The sequence below is a fragment of the Chionomys nivalis genome, chromosome 8, assembly GCF_950005125.1.
Source record: "Chionomys nivalis chromosome 8, mChiNiv1.1, whole genome shotgun sequence".
Classification (NCBI taxonomy): domain Eukaryota; kingdom Metazoa; phylum Chordata; class Mammalia; order Rodentia; family Cricetidae; genus Chionomys; species Chionomys nivalis.
In genome coordinates, this window is record NC_080093.1 from 37,212,312 (window position 1) to 37,228,885 (window position 16,574).

A 16,574-nucleotide genomic window follows, 5' to 3' on the forward strand; every position below is an offset into this window, starting at 1 on the left:
TATATAACCACTAGTTGAAAAAAAAATAGAATTTTCAGCTTCCAAAAAAATAACCTGGTATGACAACATCACTTTAAGAGCTGGCCTTGGTCAGAGGAATAAACAATATTGAATTCTTCTGCCCACTTGGTTACTGTCACCCTGAAATACAAAGAACTACTTTCAGAAACGCAGATTAAATAAGAAAGCCCCAGACAACATCCGCTTTTCTGAACAACTCCAATGCTTCTGAAATATGACATTTTGCTGTTGTTTCCTTTTATGGTTGTTTTAATTACTGACTTTATTTGCATGAAATGAGGATCTGGGTTGCCTAGGAGTTCATCTGTTCCTACTGCATATTCTTCTCTTAAATAGGCACCCTCTGATGTAGTTTCCCTCACCGCCTCCAACATTTGACAGAGCTTGCTGTCTTCCCCCTCTCACTGTCTTCACTTTACTACCAGAGAGAAGGGCTATTTTAAAAGAAGATCGATAGGGCTTTTGAAAAAGCCAGTGAATGAGAGAGTTGTAGGATTGGGAAAAAGCTATAGGGGACTGCTAAGTACAAGATAGCAGGTCTTTCCTGAAGATTGTATGAGACAGGAAGAGCAATCTTTTACACAGGATTTGGCCTTAGTTGTCTTAGCTTGGTTCCTCAGTATTGTTTTCAGTGGGACTGAATACAGAACAGTATTGATGGGTACTCTAAAGACCCTGCACAGTTCCATTAAAAGAAAACTTGGGCTAAGAATTTTGATAGAGTCTTAAATCTTGTAGTTTTTGATGTTGATGATGTCTTAGTTGAGGGTTTGGGTTAAGAAGAAAAATCAGTGATTACATCAGTGGCTATAAAAAATGGTCCTGTCGGAAAAAAAAAGGATAGAGCAGAGATCGTACCTCATGAGAACAGGAGGTGATCACACACAGACTGGCCCACTCAGAAGAAGCTATGTCTGCAAGATTCATGACATCCCTTGGGAATCACAACTCTTCCTTAGTTTCTTACTTGACACCACATTTGATGGCCAGTTAAAATAGTTCTTTCTGTACCAGGGAAGATGTTCCTTGTCTCCAGTTTTGCTCTCCCTACCTCCAACCCACCTGGTGTTAGGGAAAACCCAATTGTTTCTGATGTTGTTTTTGTTTAGTTTGTGGTCTTTCCTAAATATGGGATTATACTTTTCTTCACTTCATAGTTTTCCTATCTTGTCTTATTTTAGCCATCAAATCCTATTCCAACAAACTGGTCATTATAAAGCATATTGTATTATTCATTTTAGTTGCTTTGGATAAGTTGGTGTGCTGGATAATTTTATGTCAGCTTGACACCGATAGAGAGTTATGTGACAGGAGAGAAACTCAATTGAGAAAATGCCTCCATAAGATCAGGATGGAGGACATTTCTTAATTAGTGATTGATGGGTGAGGGACCAACCCATTGTGGGTGGTGTCATCCCTGGACTGGGGGTCGTAGGTTTTAAACAGTGGTTCTCACCCTTCCTAATGCTGTGACCCTTTAATACAGTTCCTCATGTTATGGTGACTCATAGCACAAAATTATTTTGTTGCTACTTCATAACTGTAATTATTGCTACTGTTATTAATTGTAGTGTTAATATCTGATATGTGACCCCTAAAGGGGTTGTAACACACAGGTTGAGAACCACTATTCTCTAAGAAAGCAGGCTGAACAAGCCATGCTGAGCAAGCCAGTAGGCAGCACAGTTCCACAGCCTCTGTGTCAGCTCCTGCTTGCAGTTTCCTGCCCTGTGTGAGTTTCTGAGCTCACTGCTTTTGATGATGAGCTGTTATATCAGTGGTTCTCAACTTTCTAATGCAGTGACCCTTTAATACAGCATCTTGTGTTGTGGTGCCCCAAATATGAGATTATTTTCATTGCTGCTTCATAACTGTAATTTTGCTATTGTTATGAATTGTAATGTAAACATCTGTGTTTTCTGATGGTCTTTGGGGAGTCTCAACCAACAGCTTGAGAACTACTGGGCTAATGGAAGTTAAAGCCAAATAAACCATTTCCTCTCCATGTTGTTTTCGGTCATGGTGTTTCATCATAGCTATAGTAATTCTAAACTAAGGCAGTGGGTTGACATTTGCTATTGTTTTCAGCAGTTTCCATATTCTGTATTCTGATAAGACCCTGCTCTAGGAGCAATCTTACACAATCAAAATGTCTTCCTAGGAAATTCTTTGACGAAAGAAGCTTGGAGGTGGCATTAATTGCAAATAAGGAACATGACCTCTGTCAGACTGTAATCTTCTCAGATTTGCCTTCATTACTACAAAGTCTTTGTAGTGACATAAAAATTCTGCTAGCAACAGAAGGCACGTGTCCACCCTGAACAAAAGGACATTGAGTTCTGCAGTCAAGGGCTGATGTTGATAGATGACATTTTTGCATATCTTAAACTTTTTATGGCGATAATATTTAAAAGCAAAAAGTGCTTTCACAATAGTCTGCTTTGTGAATGAAATTTACATCTTTGGCATGTGTTGCCTTCTTGATATGTCTGTCAGGAAAAAAAGAACCTTTTGTTTTAAAGATAGAGTCTCACTAGGTAGCCTTAGCTGGCCTGAAGTTTGCTATATAGAACAGGCTGCCTTCAGACTCACAGAGACAGGCCTGTATCTGCCTCTTGAATGCTGTGATTAAAGGTCTTACCTTTGACAGAGAAAATCAGCAACACAGCCAGAAGCTGTTTGACCCACTCATACTAACGTCGTTTGCCATGATGGCATTTTTAGATTTATGTCACTCCACCTTAAATTATGACAAGTTTCTAGACTCTGTTTTTTTTTCTGTTGTTAAATTTTGCTTGCATGTTTATAGGTGGTATGCCTCTGTATGCATGCGTGTATATGTGTGTTCCCATGTTTGTATACATACATGTGTACAAGCCTGTATAGACCTGGATTCGACATTGGGTGTCTTTCTCATTTGCACCACACATTTATTTATGGAGGTAGAGTTTCTCCCTGATGCCTGAACTCGGGGACTCTGGTTACTCTACCTAGCCAGATGGCCAGTCTGCCCAGGACCTAAGACCTCAGACTCAGTGTAGAGATATCAGGAGACTGTGACTCATGCCTGACTTTTCCTTGTGTTCTGGGGTCCAAACTTCAGTCCTTATACTTCTCCAGCAAGTGTGTGACTGAGCCACCCTCTGGCCCCTAGCTCGTAGTTTCCATAAGAACTTACGGAGCTCTCCTTCTAGCAAGTAGTGATGCCTGCAGCGATGAATTCAACTTTAGCATTAGGGAGAAAACCAGGAAGATTGCACCAATTCCCACACATTTCCCACATTATTGTACTGTTAAAACGTTTTTTAAGAATGTTATTTGTCTTTCAAAGACAAATGTAATATGTACTCGCTCATAAGTGGCCTTTAGACATAAAGCAAAGGAAAATCATCAGCCTACAATTCACAATCCCAGAGAATTTAGACAACAGAGACACCTGCCTGGATCTAATCTACTTGGGAAGTAGAAAAGATAAGATCTCCTGAGTAAACTGGGAGTGTGGGAATCACGGGAGAGGGCAGAAGTGGAGGGAGGAGGAAAGGAGAAAAACAAATAGCTCAATAAAAACAATAAAAAAGAACATTTTATTCCCTTATAAAAATGAACCATGGCTGACATCAGAATGTTTGAGAGTTTGGGTATGGGATAGATAGAAGGCTTGAGTGTTGACATGGAGGACCACATGCTGGGACATTTAGGCTGCACTGATACAAGGCCGTAACTGAAATAAGGAAGACCCAACTTTTTACATGTTTATACAGGATTTATTTTTTTTTTTGGGGGGGGGGGATATTTGGAAAACTAGGTTGGAATGAATTATTCTCCATTTTACAGTAGTAAATTTGGTTACAGTCGTCATTAGGAATAAGAGGCTGATACACAGACACAAGTATCCTAGCTGTGCAGGCGATAAAGCCTGGACTTGTGTGGGGGTTTGAGTCAGGGCCTCCGATATAGCCCTGAGTGACCTGGAACTCAGCCTTTCTGGCTCACTCTCTGGAGTGCTGTGATTCTGAGAGTGTTTTTAGTTTTGTCATTGTGTGTCAGTTTGTGCCCAAAGAGGATCTGAGGAAACACCAAATGAGAAACAGCAGTAATCTGGGGATCTCGGCAGGAGTGGAATTGGGTCACCAAGTACCAGCTTCCTACATCACGTATTTAATAATAATTGGATTTTATAATGTTTTGAAAAGCCATATATTTTGTAATAGTTAGATTTTTGTATTTACTATATAATCAGAAAAGAACTAGTTTAAAAAAATAGAAAAAAAAGTTTTAAAAATATTCATTTCTTTGTGGGTGTGAAGGTTTTACCTGTATGTTTATGTACCACTTGTGTGTCTGGTGTCTTTGGAGACCAGAAGAGGATACCAGGTCCCCTGGAACTGAAATTACAGATAGCTGTAAGCTGCCTTGTGGGTGCTGGGATTCGAATCTTGGGCCTTCTGTAAGAACAGAAAGTGCTTTTGCTGCCTGCACCATCTCTCCAGCTCTCATTTTTTCTCCACCTGCACAAAACCCTTATGATAAAAACGATGACACTAGAGGCAGTGGCTGACTGTTCCACAGGCATTGAAGTAATTGCTGTTCATGTCTTTCTTCAACAGTGCAAATCAAAGTGGAGGAGAAAGAAGACACAGAAGAAAGCTCAAGTAAGGAAGGGTGGGCTCCTAGGGAAAAGTTTCCAGCCGATGGTAGGGCATCCACCTGCCATCTTGTCTCCTGAGCCACTGCATAAAACTACACGAGTGTGTGGGCATGCTTTCTGCCAGTCTCATTGACCAGTGAATAGAATCCTTACAACCTCCATATACACATACACATGTGCATACGTGAATATACACATCACACACACACACACACACACACACCTTACAAATGGTTCGCTGTGAAGAAAATAGTAATGTTTAACATTTTTCTTTCTATTTCTGTTCTATTTTTATTGGGAAAATCTTGACTGATGACAAAACAGATTGGCTTTCCCTGAACTGTAATATTTATTTCATGTTTGGCTTGGTGATACACGAGAGGTAGCACTTTGAAAGCAGAGGCAGGTTAATCTCTGTGTGTTAAAGGCTAAAATAGACTGTGTAATAAATTTCGGGCCACTCTGTACACACACACACACACACACACACACACACACACACGTGCACCTGTTTGCACATGTCCAGGTTGATTATATACTAGGATGTTTGGGCTGACCAGATGATTCAATTAAAACAAAAGAACATATCTGTCTTGTGTACCCAGTTCCTAGATGGTTTGTATGAACTGCTACATTCTTCTCACTTTGGACAGGCTCAATTTGTGTTTAAGAGCACAAATCGGTTTTTTTTCCAGGCAACCAGGCCACTCATGGGCAGGAATGTTAGAAATATCATTATATGAGCAAACGTTTTGAATTTTTCAAACCAAGAATGAAAGAGCAGTATCTAAGGAACAGTTCATTTTTAGGGACACTGGGCTGACAATTTAATATCCATACAGCACAAGCAGACCACCAGTGGTACCCTAAGAGCTCCCTTCCCAAAATAAAAACAGCCTAAAGCTTCTCTATGTCGTGGTTTCATTTGCTTAAAAGAATTGACTTGAATTGACTTATTTTTTGGCATTTGCAATTTTGTCTATTTGTAAAATTTGGCCCTTTCTGCCTCTTCTAGCCCCTGGCAACCACAATTCTATTGTTAACTTCTGAGCCTGAAAAATTTAGGCATCTCATGTAAGTGTAGTCACGTGCTTTTTGTCTTTCTGTGTGGCTTATGCCACTGGATGTAGCATCTTCAGTGTTCACGTGCATTGTATGAAACAGCAGTGTTCCCTACATTTTATAGCTCGAATATCCTATTATATGAACATAGTACATTTCTTGTCTCTGATGATGAATATTTCCGCTGTTCCTTTATCTTGGCTGTTGTAAAGAGTGATTCAGTGGCTATGAGGTAATCCGACTTCTACAAGATCTCAGTTCAGTTATTTGGGTTAATGCCTGTGACTGGCATTGCTGAAGCACCAGATCCTTTTATTTCCTATTGAAGAATTCCATGCTTTTTATGGTGGTTGTACTATGTTACCTTCCTACCAGCATTGCATGTGGGCTCTAATTTCTCCATATCATTGACATCATTTATTGTATTTTTGATGAGTTATCCTAGTAAAAATGAACTGATGATATCTTACTGCAATTTTGGTTCCCATTTCTCTTATGATTAAAAGTATAATACATACCTTCATGTCTGTTGGCCATGTTGAATGTCTTCTTTATTAAAGTCCTTTAATTATTTTATAGCATAGGCAGTTACTATTATTTTATCTTAAGAGTTCCTTATGTATTTTGGACATTAGTCCCTTTTCAGATACATGGTTTTCAAATATGTATTTTATTCTGCAGAATATTTTTTTTAGTGAACTATTTCCATTGTTGCATAAAAGCTTTGCCTTTGATGGGGCCCCATGGCTAAGCACAATGGTTCATTTTTTGGTGAGTACAAAGCAGATAAGCATGGCCCAAAGGGAAAGGAAAGGAGACAGGTGTTCTTTCTGCACTGGAATAACTTTTGGAGTTATTCCAAAATCTTCTTTGCATGAAGGGAGCCCAAGGCTTGCAAACACTGAGCTTAAGCCTTTTGAAGTAAGACAGCTCTTCAGAGGTGGTACATCTGGAGCATGCTCAGTTTATGCTATACATTCTGGAGCAAGCTCTGTTTAAGGGTATAAGTCAAGGAGAAAAAAATAGTCAACATATTCTTGGGCCTGATTAGCTCAAGGTCATGGGCATATGTATAAAAAATTACAATGTAGACAAAAATATTTCCAGTCATGTTTAGCAAGCATCCTAAAGATGACTGGCAGAAATATTTCTTGGTATACTAAAGTACTTTTTTCCAAAATGGTTTTAGCCGAAACCATAGGAAAAGGAGATATTGCAGTAGTATTAGTGAGGGACTTTGCCCTTGAGGGCGACTCCTCTCTCAGCTCCTAACTGTACACTAACTATTTTTTGTTTTATTGCTAGTACTTTTGATGTCATGTACAAGAAATCAGTACTAAAATCAGTTATTATAAAGCCTTTCCAGAATATATTCTTTGGAATTCTACAGTTTTATATCCTATATTCAAGGCTAATATATTTTGAATTGATATTTGTTATAGTGTAGCCTAGGGGTTTAGATCTATTTTTCACAGAGCTATCTGGTTTTTCTAGTGTTGTTTGTTCATGACCTCATTTTGTATTCTTTGGCATATTTCTGAATATCACTTCACTGTACATGTTCATGTTTACTTTGGGGCTCTCTGTTCCCTTCTATTAGGCTACATGGATGTTCTCTATGTCAATAACATTTTGGTTTTATTTATTTATTTTTAAATGAATATTTATTTATTATGTACAGTGGTCTGCCTGTATTTATGCTTGCACGCCAGAAGAGGGCACCAGATCTCATTATAGATGGTTGTGAGTCACCATGTGGTTGCTGGGAATTGAACTCAGTATCTTTTGTTAAGTGCTTTTCTACATCTGTTGATGTGATCTTTGTCCTTCATTCTGTCAAGGTAGCAATGTCGCATTATTTGAATTTTGCATTGAACTGTCTTTATATCTCATTGATTAATTTTACTTGGTTACAGTATGCAGTCTTTTTACTATGTTGTTACATTGAGCTCACTAATGTTTCATTGTGAAAATTTCATCTATATTCATCAGAAATAATCTTCTCCAGTCTCTTGGGTATGACAGTAGTGTGGGTCTCATGGAATGAGTTAATATTCCTCCTTTACAATTTCGAAGTGCTTCATAAGGACTTATACTAATACTGAAAAACACCCACTAGAACCATCAGACAGCATTAACTTTTACTTAGACTGTGGATTTCACTAGCAAATCAAGTAAATATAGATATTATATATTTTTTTAAAGGATGGAAAAATACAATCTCAGAAAAATAAAAGAATTACTTGGACTCAACAATGAAGATAAGTTTGGTATGGTACCTGTAGTCCTGGGAGCTTGGCAGACAAAAGCAGGGCAATCCATTGAACCCAGTAGTTTGTGCCAGTCTGGTCAAATTAAGCAGACTTCTAAAATGAATACTAAATACCAAAACAAGGGTGGATAATTTGAACTAAGAAGACTCTCAGGATTTAATCAATTTCTTTAAAACTATTTCAGTTTGTAGACATTTCCTTGTGAATTCTGGTTTCTGTCCTAGGAAAATTAGTAATAAAAGCATAATGTTTTATAATTTTACATTATATGTTACGTGGTAGCCTTCAAACTTGAGGCTAGTTTGAATGGTTTTAGAAATCATAATATAGTGCGAAACTTCAAGTTATCGATTTACCTTAATAAATTAGGACTGAAACTGTAAGGATTAATTGTAACGGAGAGACCCATATTTGCATATTTGACTAGATGAACCACAAAGCAAATTAAGTTAGGTTTGTGTGTGTGTGTGTACGTGTGTATAAAACACTATTTCATATTACATTGTGGGGAACTAACTAGTAGTTGCACTCACTGATATGTGGCACAGTTATTAAAAAGTAAGAATAAACTTGTTAGTGAGAGAAAGCAGGCACTTTCTGATGCTTCTTACTGATGAGTCAACTGTCGTGGTCAGGTGAAGAAGAAGACAAACTACCTAGAAGAGAGAGCTTGAGACCCAAGAGGAAACGGACTAGGGATGTCATCAACGAGGATGATCCAGAACCCGAGCCAGAGGATGAAGAAACAAGGAAGGCAAGAGAAAAAGAAAGGCGGAGGAGGCTGAGGAGAGGAGCGTAAGTAATTCCTCCTGTATAGCTGGCGGTATTATTATATAAAAACACTTGAAAGAGGATTGCTCTATGTGGGGACTCACTGGATTTTACATCAGTCATTAAATTACTTCTAGTAAGACAGGCTTAAAGTGATTCTGCCATTTTCCTCCACTTGAATATATTTAAATACTAAAATATACTTTTGAAAATGAATACACAGTGAGAATGCACTATGAGAAATTCCCCCGTGAAAGACTTAAATTGTTACAGGTTATTACAGTGTTATGGTTGTTTTAAATATTTGAAAATTGTATAGAAAGATCCAGAAGAATGAGCTCTGGTCTCTTTAGCTTATGGAGAAGTATTTGGTAAAATCTGACTAAACGCAGTGCAGGAGCTATCCGCACAACCTTTTACAGTTTTATAGCATTATTAATAAAGAAAATGAGTATAAGACAGAGTCTTATGTAGTATTCAAAGCCTAAACTGTTAGCTGCTGGGAATTTTGTAGAAAGAAAGTATGCTGGATTTTGTTATAGAAGGTTAGGGACACACACACACACACACACACACACACACACACACACATGAATTTAATTTGTTTTTTGTTGTTTTGAAGACAGGATTTCACTGTTGTTTGCCCTGGAACTCCCTGTGTAAAGCACGCTGGCCTCTGAAGTGCTAAGATTAAAGGTGTGAGGCACCACACTCAGTTCATACTTATGTTAAAAAAATTCAGCATCTTTTAGCTTCAAACTTTTATTTCTGACACTGTAGAGAGTAATGTATTTAAATGCTATTTTTAAAAGATCCAAGAAGATTAGTTTTTGGATTACTGGAAATTTGCGGGTGGCAAGAATTGAGGGAAAGTGTGCCTGCACACATCTAGTCTGCAAAACCGAGGCTCTGTGAAAAAGATTCAAGCATAGAGCTAGCCTGTTCTATATCTGCAGGTTACAGGCTTTGTGCACTACCATCAGGCAATATGACCCAGTACTCTTCTCATTGAGGAATGTCCTCAGCTCATCCTCCCAAGATGGTACCTTTCAGTGTTCAATAAGTCTATTGCACTAACCCCAGAAATAATCATTATTAATGAAACCATATGGAAAATTGTCAGGTAGGGAGGAAAGCTCTGCTTTAATAGACTGTACTTCCTTTTTAGAAATGTTTTAGCTAAAGTTTTGAGTTTCCCTTCCACTGTTATTTCTTTTTCCTTCTCCTTAAATACCATGGTATTTGCTTTAGATTTTAACTCTGATATTTTTATTTGCATTTTCTTTTTAACAAGAATTTTTTTAAAAACTTAAAAATGTAATTCAATAAAATCCCATTTAATGTTATGATGGTTAGTGCTATATAAGTCCTGTTAGCAAAGCTTGTTCTTTTTAGGAAGGATTTCATCATGAAAACATCACCAATGTAGACATGTGTTCCACTAATTCCACAGAATTTGCCTTTTCTCCTCATTTATACCTGGAAAAAATGATCTAAAAAGATATATTGGGCTGGAATTTTTCTGCTTGCCTGCCCTCCTAGGGATCTCATACAAAATGCCCAGCCTCTGGGAAACAGGTCCATGCTCACCAATTGCGTCTTCTTCTGTAACAGTATCTCATCTCAGTTGGTCTCATTTCCATTTTGGTTCTGAGAATTCTATAGTTATTCCTCATCTCCCAAACCTTTCCCATAGATAACTTTAATCTCCTCAGAATTTTCAAATTATATTGCCAAGCCATAGTGCTCTGTATATTTAGTGTTGGCATTCTGACTAATATTTTAAGGTCTATTTTTCTCTTCTTTTCTTTATAGAGAAAAGTCTTTTGTTAAAAAGGAAAATACACTTTAAAAATTTATTTTGAAGAAAATTAGTAGACAAATGAGAACACATTGGTTTAAGTAAATTAATTCAGAATCTTTCTTCTTTAAAAATATTCAAACAAAGCCTCGAGGAGTTTCCCTTACCCTTAGTAATTTACTAATTACAGTATTAGTAAATCTAATACTGTAATTCTATTTTTGGTGATGATTAAGACATATTGCCTCGGTAGATGCTGTAGATTATTTCTAGTGATATCACAGGCTTTTCCTGACCCACTTTTGAAAGAGTAAGCAAAACGTTGGTAGTAGTGAAAATTCAATATGCTATCCTTTCTTTTTCCTCACAACTGTTGTTAAGCTCAAGATAGAAAGCCTCTCTTGCACAGAGCAGTTCTAAATTTTAGAAGGTAGAACATATGTCATGTGTAATATATATATATATATATATATATATATATATATATATATATATATATATAATCTTTGAATGGTTCCCAGATAAGCAGTTTCCTTGTAATTCCAATGAGCATAATTTAGGTGCTTGGGTATTTGAAGGTAACTTATCTGCCAGCTACACTCTGAAGCACAGCAAGATCCTCTTGGGACTTACCAACAATTAACAACAAAGTCTTAAAAATATACAATTTTGGGTCACTTCCTGTAAGAATGGACCTCTTCCCATGTCATGGAAACATTGCTGTAGAGCATTGCTGTGTTCTAGTACACTTTAATTCAATTATCGGGTTCAGGGTGCGAACCCAGTGTTAAGCAGGAAAGTTTGATACATAAACATTTCTTCAATAAATATTTATCCAGACCTCCAAATTTATAGTCCAGTAAAAGAGAAGCTACTCAAATACAAACTATTATGAAATAAGATAGAATGTACATGCTGGAGAAAAAAAGATGAACAAAGTTATTTGGAGACTGAGAGAAGAGAAAGTTCCTAGAAAATCAGAGCTACACAAAAAGTCGATTGGTGTCAGGAAGTTCTCTGTTAGATGGCCACTTATATTTGGCATGTAAATTCATAAACTTTGAGGCCATTCATACATTAATTGCTCATAGCTCATTCTTTTATCCTTACTGAGACTTTCTTATATAGTGGAACTTAGTAATGTAGTGCATTATTGAACTTAATGTACACATGGGATATTCGGGAATAGGGGGCCAGTTAAAGATTTGAAATATCAGACAACTAACTTACTAATCTTAAAGTCTTCTCATTGTAAACTGACTCCATTCTTGAGAGTTTCATGTATCTAGTTACTTTTTCAAGCTTTTTTTTAATTTTCAAAAGGAACATGTCTTAGGATTTGTATTTATACCTATAGCTATGTAAAAACAAGTCAATTATTTTTGTCAAACATTTCTAACCTTTTTAAGACTAACCATCACAACCTATATATCGCTTCAGATTGTCACAAGTATTTTATATCATTGTTATACAGTATCACAGGGTTTTGTATAATAAATACCAAATAATTAGAAAAATCCCGATGATAATCTAAATTTTATCTTAGTAAATGCCCATACATAGTTTTCTTGAACCAAGATTGTTATTTTAAGTAAAAGTTATGTACTGGTTTGCATTCTGTTGCTGTGAGAAAACACTGACCAAAAACAGCTTGTGAAAGGAAAGGGTTTGTTGAAGTCAGTGGTTCTCAACCTTCCTAATGCTGTGTCTCTTTAATACAGTTCCTCATGTTGTGGTGACTCCAACGTAACAATTATTTTTGTTGATACTTTATAACTCCAATTTGATACTGTCATGAAACATAATGTAAATATATGATACGCAGGATAGTTGATTCACAATTCCTGTGAAAGGGTCATTTGACCACGGAAGAGAGTTGTGACCCACATGGTTTAAACATTTGCTTCACAATCTGTCACTGAGAGAAGGCAGGGAAGGAAATCAAGCCGGAACAAAGATAGGAACCATGGAGGAAAGCTGTTTACTGACTTTTTCTGCTTGGTTGGCTGGTGAAGCTAGCTTTCTTGTATAGCCAAGACCGATCTGACAAATGTCAGCTAGGAATTTGTGTATCAACTAGGAAACAAGAAAATTCCTAACACATACGCCTACAAGCCAACCTGATAGAGGCAGTTCCTCAACTGAGCTTCCCTGTTCTTAAGTGTGTTGAGTTGTCAAGCAAGGTTGGCATACTACCACTTGAAAGTGTTATTTCACAGGGACAGTCTGAAATTTTTTTGAGAAGGCATGATTAGAAACAATAGAAAATAAGTAGGAGATCACAACAATCATTTTCTAGCCTGGTCTATAATCTGCAAATGTGTTCTTTTACATTATAATTAATCAATTAAAAATAGCTTTCCCCCATATTCCTATTGTGTCTAGCAATAAACTTAGTGAAGCATAAAATATGTTTTTCAATAATAATGAATAGTTTATAATTTTTCAATCTGGCTCTAATGAGGAGAGAGACTTCAATAGTGTATTGAATCCTGAGAATTTTATATGAGAATTGTTAGGGATTATACATAAAAGACTTGTTAACTAGATCTTTGGAAACTGAAATATGATGGCAACAGCTGTAGATGTCAGACAGCATTGATTAACTGGTGGTATAGGAGGTCCTTTTGTCTTTGTGTTGCTTTCATTGGTTAATAATGAAACTGCTTTGTGCCTGTTGATAGGGCAGAACCAAGGTGGCTGGAGAGACAGCCGTGGGTGCAGGGAACCAAACTTTTACATTTTTCGTTGTGAGCCTAGCCTTTAGCAGTATGGACAAAACTACACCAATATTCCCAAATATTGTTTATAATTGTTTGTTTACCTTTAATGGGGGATATGATATAGATATTAATAATTTGCATTGGTATGATTCTTGGTTTATTGATACAAATTTAAGGTCAATTTTGTTATATGTATTTGTATTTTTGATCTTGCTTAAGGTATTATGATTGTGTAGTTCATTTACATAAATGTAATGTATAATTAAGAAATATAGGTTAATAGATAATCATCTATAATAGTTAAGATTGTAGTCATGTTAGTTAGATTTTCTAGATGTATAGAGATATATTTCAGTTATATAGGTATTCTTCAAATCTTTCAGAGACCTTCAGAATATGGCATTTAAATGCTTTAAGAACTTAGGACTTTTCATGACAGTGAGACACATCTGTTCCTGGCAATACCAGTCTACTTAAAGAGGAAATTGGGCATCAAAGAGGCTCCTTATGGAGTTGATTAGTCATTTGGGCAAGAAACTGCTCTTGCCTGCACTTCTTCATGGCATGCTGTAAAAACCAGATATCCAAAACCCACAGAGAAATGACTGCTGAACTTGCCTAAAGGTGAGACGGTCCTTTGGCGTTCCTGTTTCATGAAAGAGTCTGCGAGACATTCTGCAGGATACAAAAGAAAGTGACTGAATGGTCTTTAAAATTTCGTGCTTCATGGAAAAGTATGCTGAGTACTATGGTCCTGTAAGCTGAAGATGGATGCCCCAATGGTACAGAAGAACTTTGGTGACTGTCCAGGCAGCAAGATATCTCTGTCAATTCTAGAGTTTTGAAAGTTACTTACAGGCCGGGCGATGGTGGCGCACGCCTTTAATCCCAGCACTCAGGAGGCAGAGGCAGGTGGATCTCTGTGAGTTCGAGACCAGCCTGGTCTACAAGAGCTAGTTCCAGGACAGGCTCCAAAACCACAGAGAAACCCTGTCTCGAAAAACCAAAAAAAAAAAAAAAAAAAAAAAAAAGAAAGTTACTTACAATGCACTTCCTGTTTACTTAGGTAATATTATATCCTTCTGGAGTCTTTGATGGAGTTGAAGAATAGATAGATAGTCATGGTTATAGTTTTCCTTAGTTATGATAAAAGATAAAGTAAATATAAATATTGTAACTGTAATTCTTGCTTGATACCTGTTATATGTAATTTTACTTTGTTAAAGTTAAAACCTTTATATTTAAACAGAAAAGGGAGGTGATGTGGGAGTCCCCTCTGTGTGTTGTTTGTATTGGTTAATGAATAAAGAAACTGCCTTGGCCTAATAGGGCAGAACTTAGGTAGGCAGAGAAGACAGAACTGAATTCTAGGAGGAAGAAAGCAGTGTCAGGAGATGCTTTGGACCCATCGCTGGAGATAGACATGCTGAGACATTGCTGGTAGGCCATGACCTCGTGGTGATATACAGAGTAATAGAAATGGATTAAATTAATATGTAAGAGCTATCCAATAGAAATTAGAGCTATTGGGCCAAGCAGTAATACAGTTTCTGTATGTTTATTTCTGGGCTAAGCTAGCCCAGCAGCCAGGATGAACAAGCAGGCCCTTCTCCAACAAGCTGGAACCCTGGAAAGGATTAAAATGAAAATGTGATGTGCAGAAGAGAGATCCAGGGAGCTGAACCCTGAAGCTCCATGGAGGGCTGATGCACAGAAGGACTAGTTCCACTGGGGGAGAGGATGAAGCTAATTCTTCTAGTATTGGAGAAATGACAGAATAGACTCACCTCCAGCTATGGAAGGGCCAATCAGCTCCTGGAGTAAAGTGTTGCCAAGGAGGAGGTATCAGTCTAGGAGGCAAAAGGAAGTAGACAAGAAGTCAAAGATGAGAAGGTAGTTAGTGATTCCTACAGTCTGAATATAAAGTTGAATCTGCTTATAAAGCGAAAATATGACTTATAGAGTTCCAGTCTCAGTACTATAATATTAAGTATGAAAGGGTGTATTTAAAATTGATACACTAGCCCAATAATTAAAACAATCTATTGCCAACAGTTTGATTTCTATAATATAGTATTATGTTGCTCCACTAAAACCATGTGACTCATGGTTAGATTTTGTTTTCTTTTGCTTCCAGTTTTGCAACAGTAGGATCACAGAAAAGAGAACGCGGTATCTGCTTAGTGAGAAGCAAAATTCCTTTGAAGGCATCTTCAAAGCATTTGCCTCGACCAAAAGCATTTCAAGTTGAATTTTATCAAATGAAGTTTTTGGGTGTAATTAACAGATTAGGCTTCCTCTGAGAAGCAGATTTTCATTTTTTCCCCCGTGTTTCAATTTTTCCCCTTTTCTCTTGAGACAGGGCTAATTTAAAATTTCTAAGGACACTTCAAAGATGTCTTCACCTTTAATTCATTATCCTTATTGAAAAATAAGGTTCTTAAATGAAATATAGACTTGGAGAGGCTAGCTGCCAAGGGGGACAGAGGAGAGAAGTGTGTATCTTGATGAATCTATAGCCATCCTTTCCACAGCTCTCTTGTTCTGACAGCTGGAGGCTGAGGACATAAAAGAACGGTTCCATTTTGAGCATTAGAATGCAAATAGCATTGTTGAAGGTTATAATAATCCCCAAGCCGGATGGACGTCAGTGCAGTGTTGAGATGTGAATTCTAGAGCTTAGGGGACTCCTCATTGACTTTGGGCAGCTGAGTTTGAAAAGGGGGCTTGGGTTTCTGACAGGAGCCTTTTTAGCTTTGGAAATGAAACGAAGTTTAACCTTTCATTTTCTTTTAAAGGGAAGAAGAAGAAGAGATTGATGAAGAGGAATTGGAGCGACTGAAGGCACGGTTGGAGGAGAATAGACAGATGATTGCTACTGTCAAATGCAAACCTTGGAAAATGGAGAAGAAAATTGAAGTTCTCAAGTAGGTTGCTACTTTCACATGCAGAAACATAGCTCTCAGAAATCTGATTACCCATGTATTATAGATAATGCTATAGTCACATGTGTGCATATGCCAGAGAGCTTTGGGATCAATAACTATAAACTGAAAACAATTTTGAACATTAGCATATAAGCTCGTGTAACTTCTGTGGTCACCTTGAATTATCTGCTCCTGAAATTGGGCTTGCTTAGTTACTATTCCTGTGCAAACAGTATTTGAAGTTTATAGGTCTGTGTGGTCCTTTGCTTTTGTTTCACTATAGCTTCCAGATCCTAGTGAACTTTTCCATCATGGCTCTCATGAAAGCACAGGGAGGCTGCCACAACA

At 37.3% G+C, this 16,574-nt stretch overlaps 1 protein-coding gene across 1 annotated transcript in view; it reads left to right on the forward strand.

Annotated features, from left to right (window-relative positions):
* Positions 1-16,574, forward strand: part of Tmc1 (transmembrane channel like 1) — a 117,463-nt gene that overhangs the window by 959 nt on the left and 99,930 nt on the right. The window contains exons 2-4 of the mRNA XM_057777616.1: positions 4,629-4,673; positions 8,640-8,799; positions 16,098-16,226. Of these exons, the coding sequence (XP_057633599.1) occupies positions 4,629-4,673; positions 8,640-8,799; positions 16,098-16,226 (334 nt within the window). The remainder of the gene's footprint in view (positions 1-4,628; positions 4,674-8,639; positions 8,800-16,097; positions 16,227-16,574) is intronic.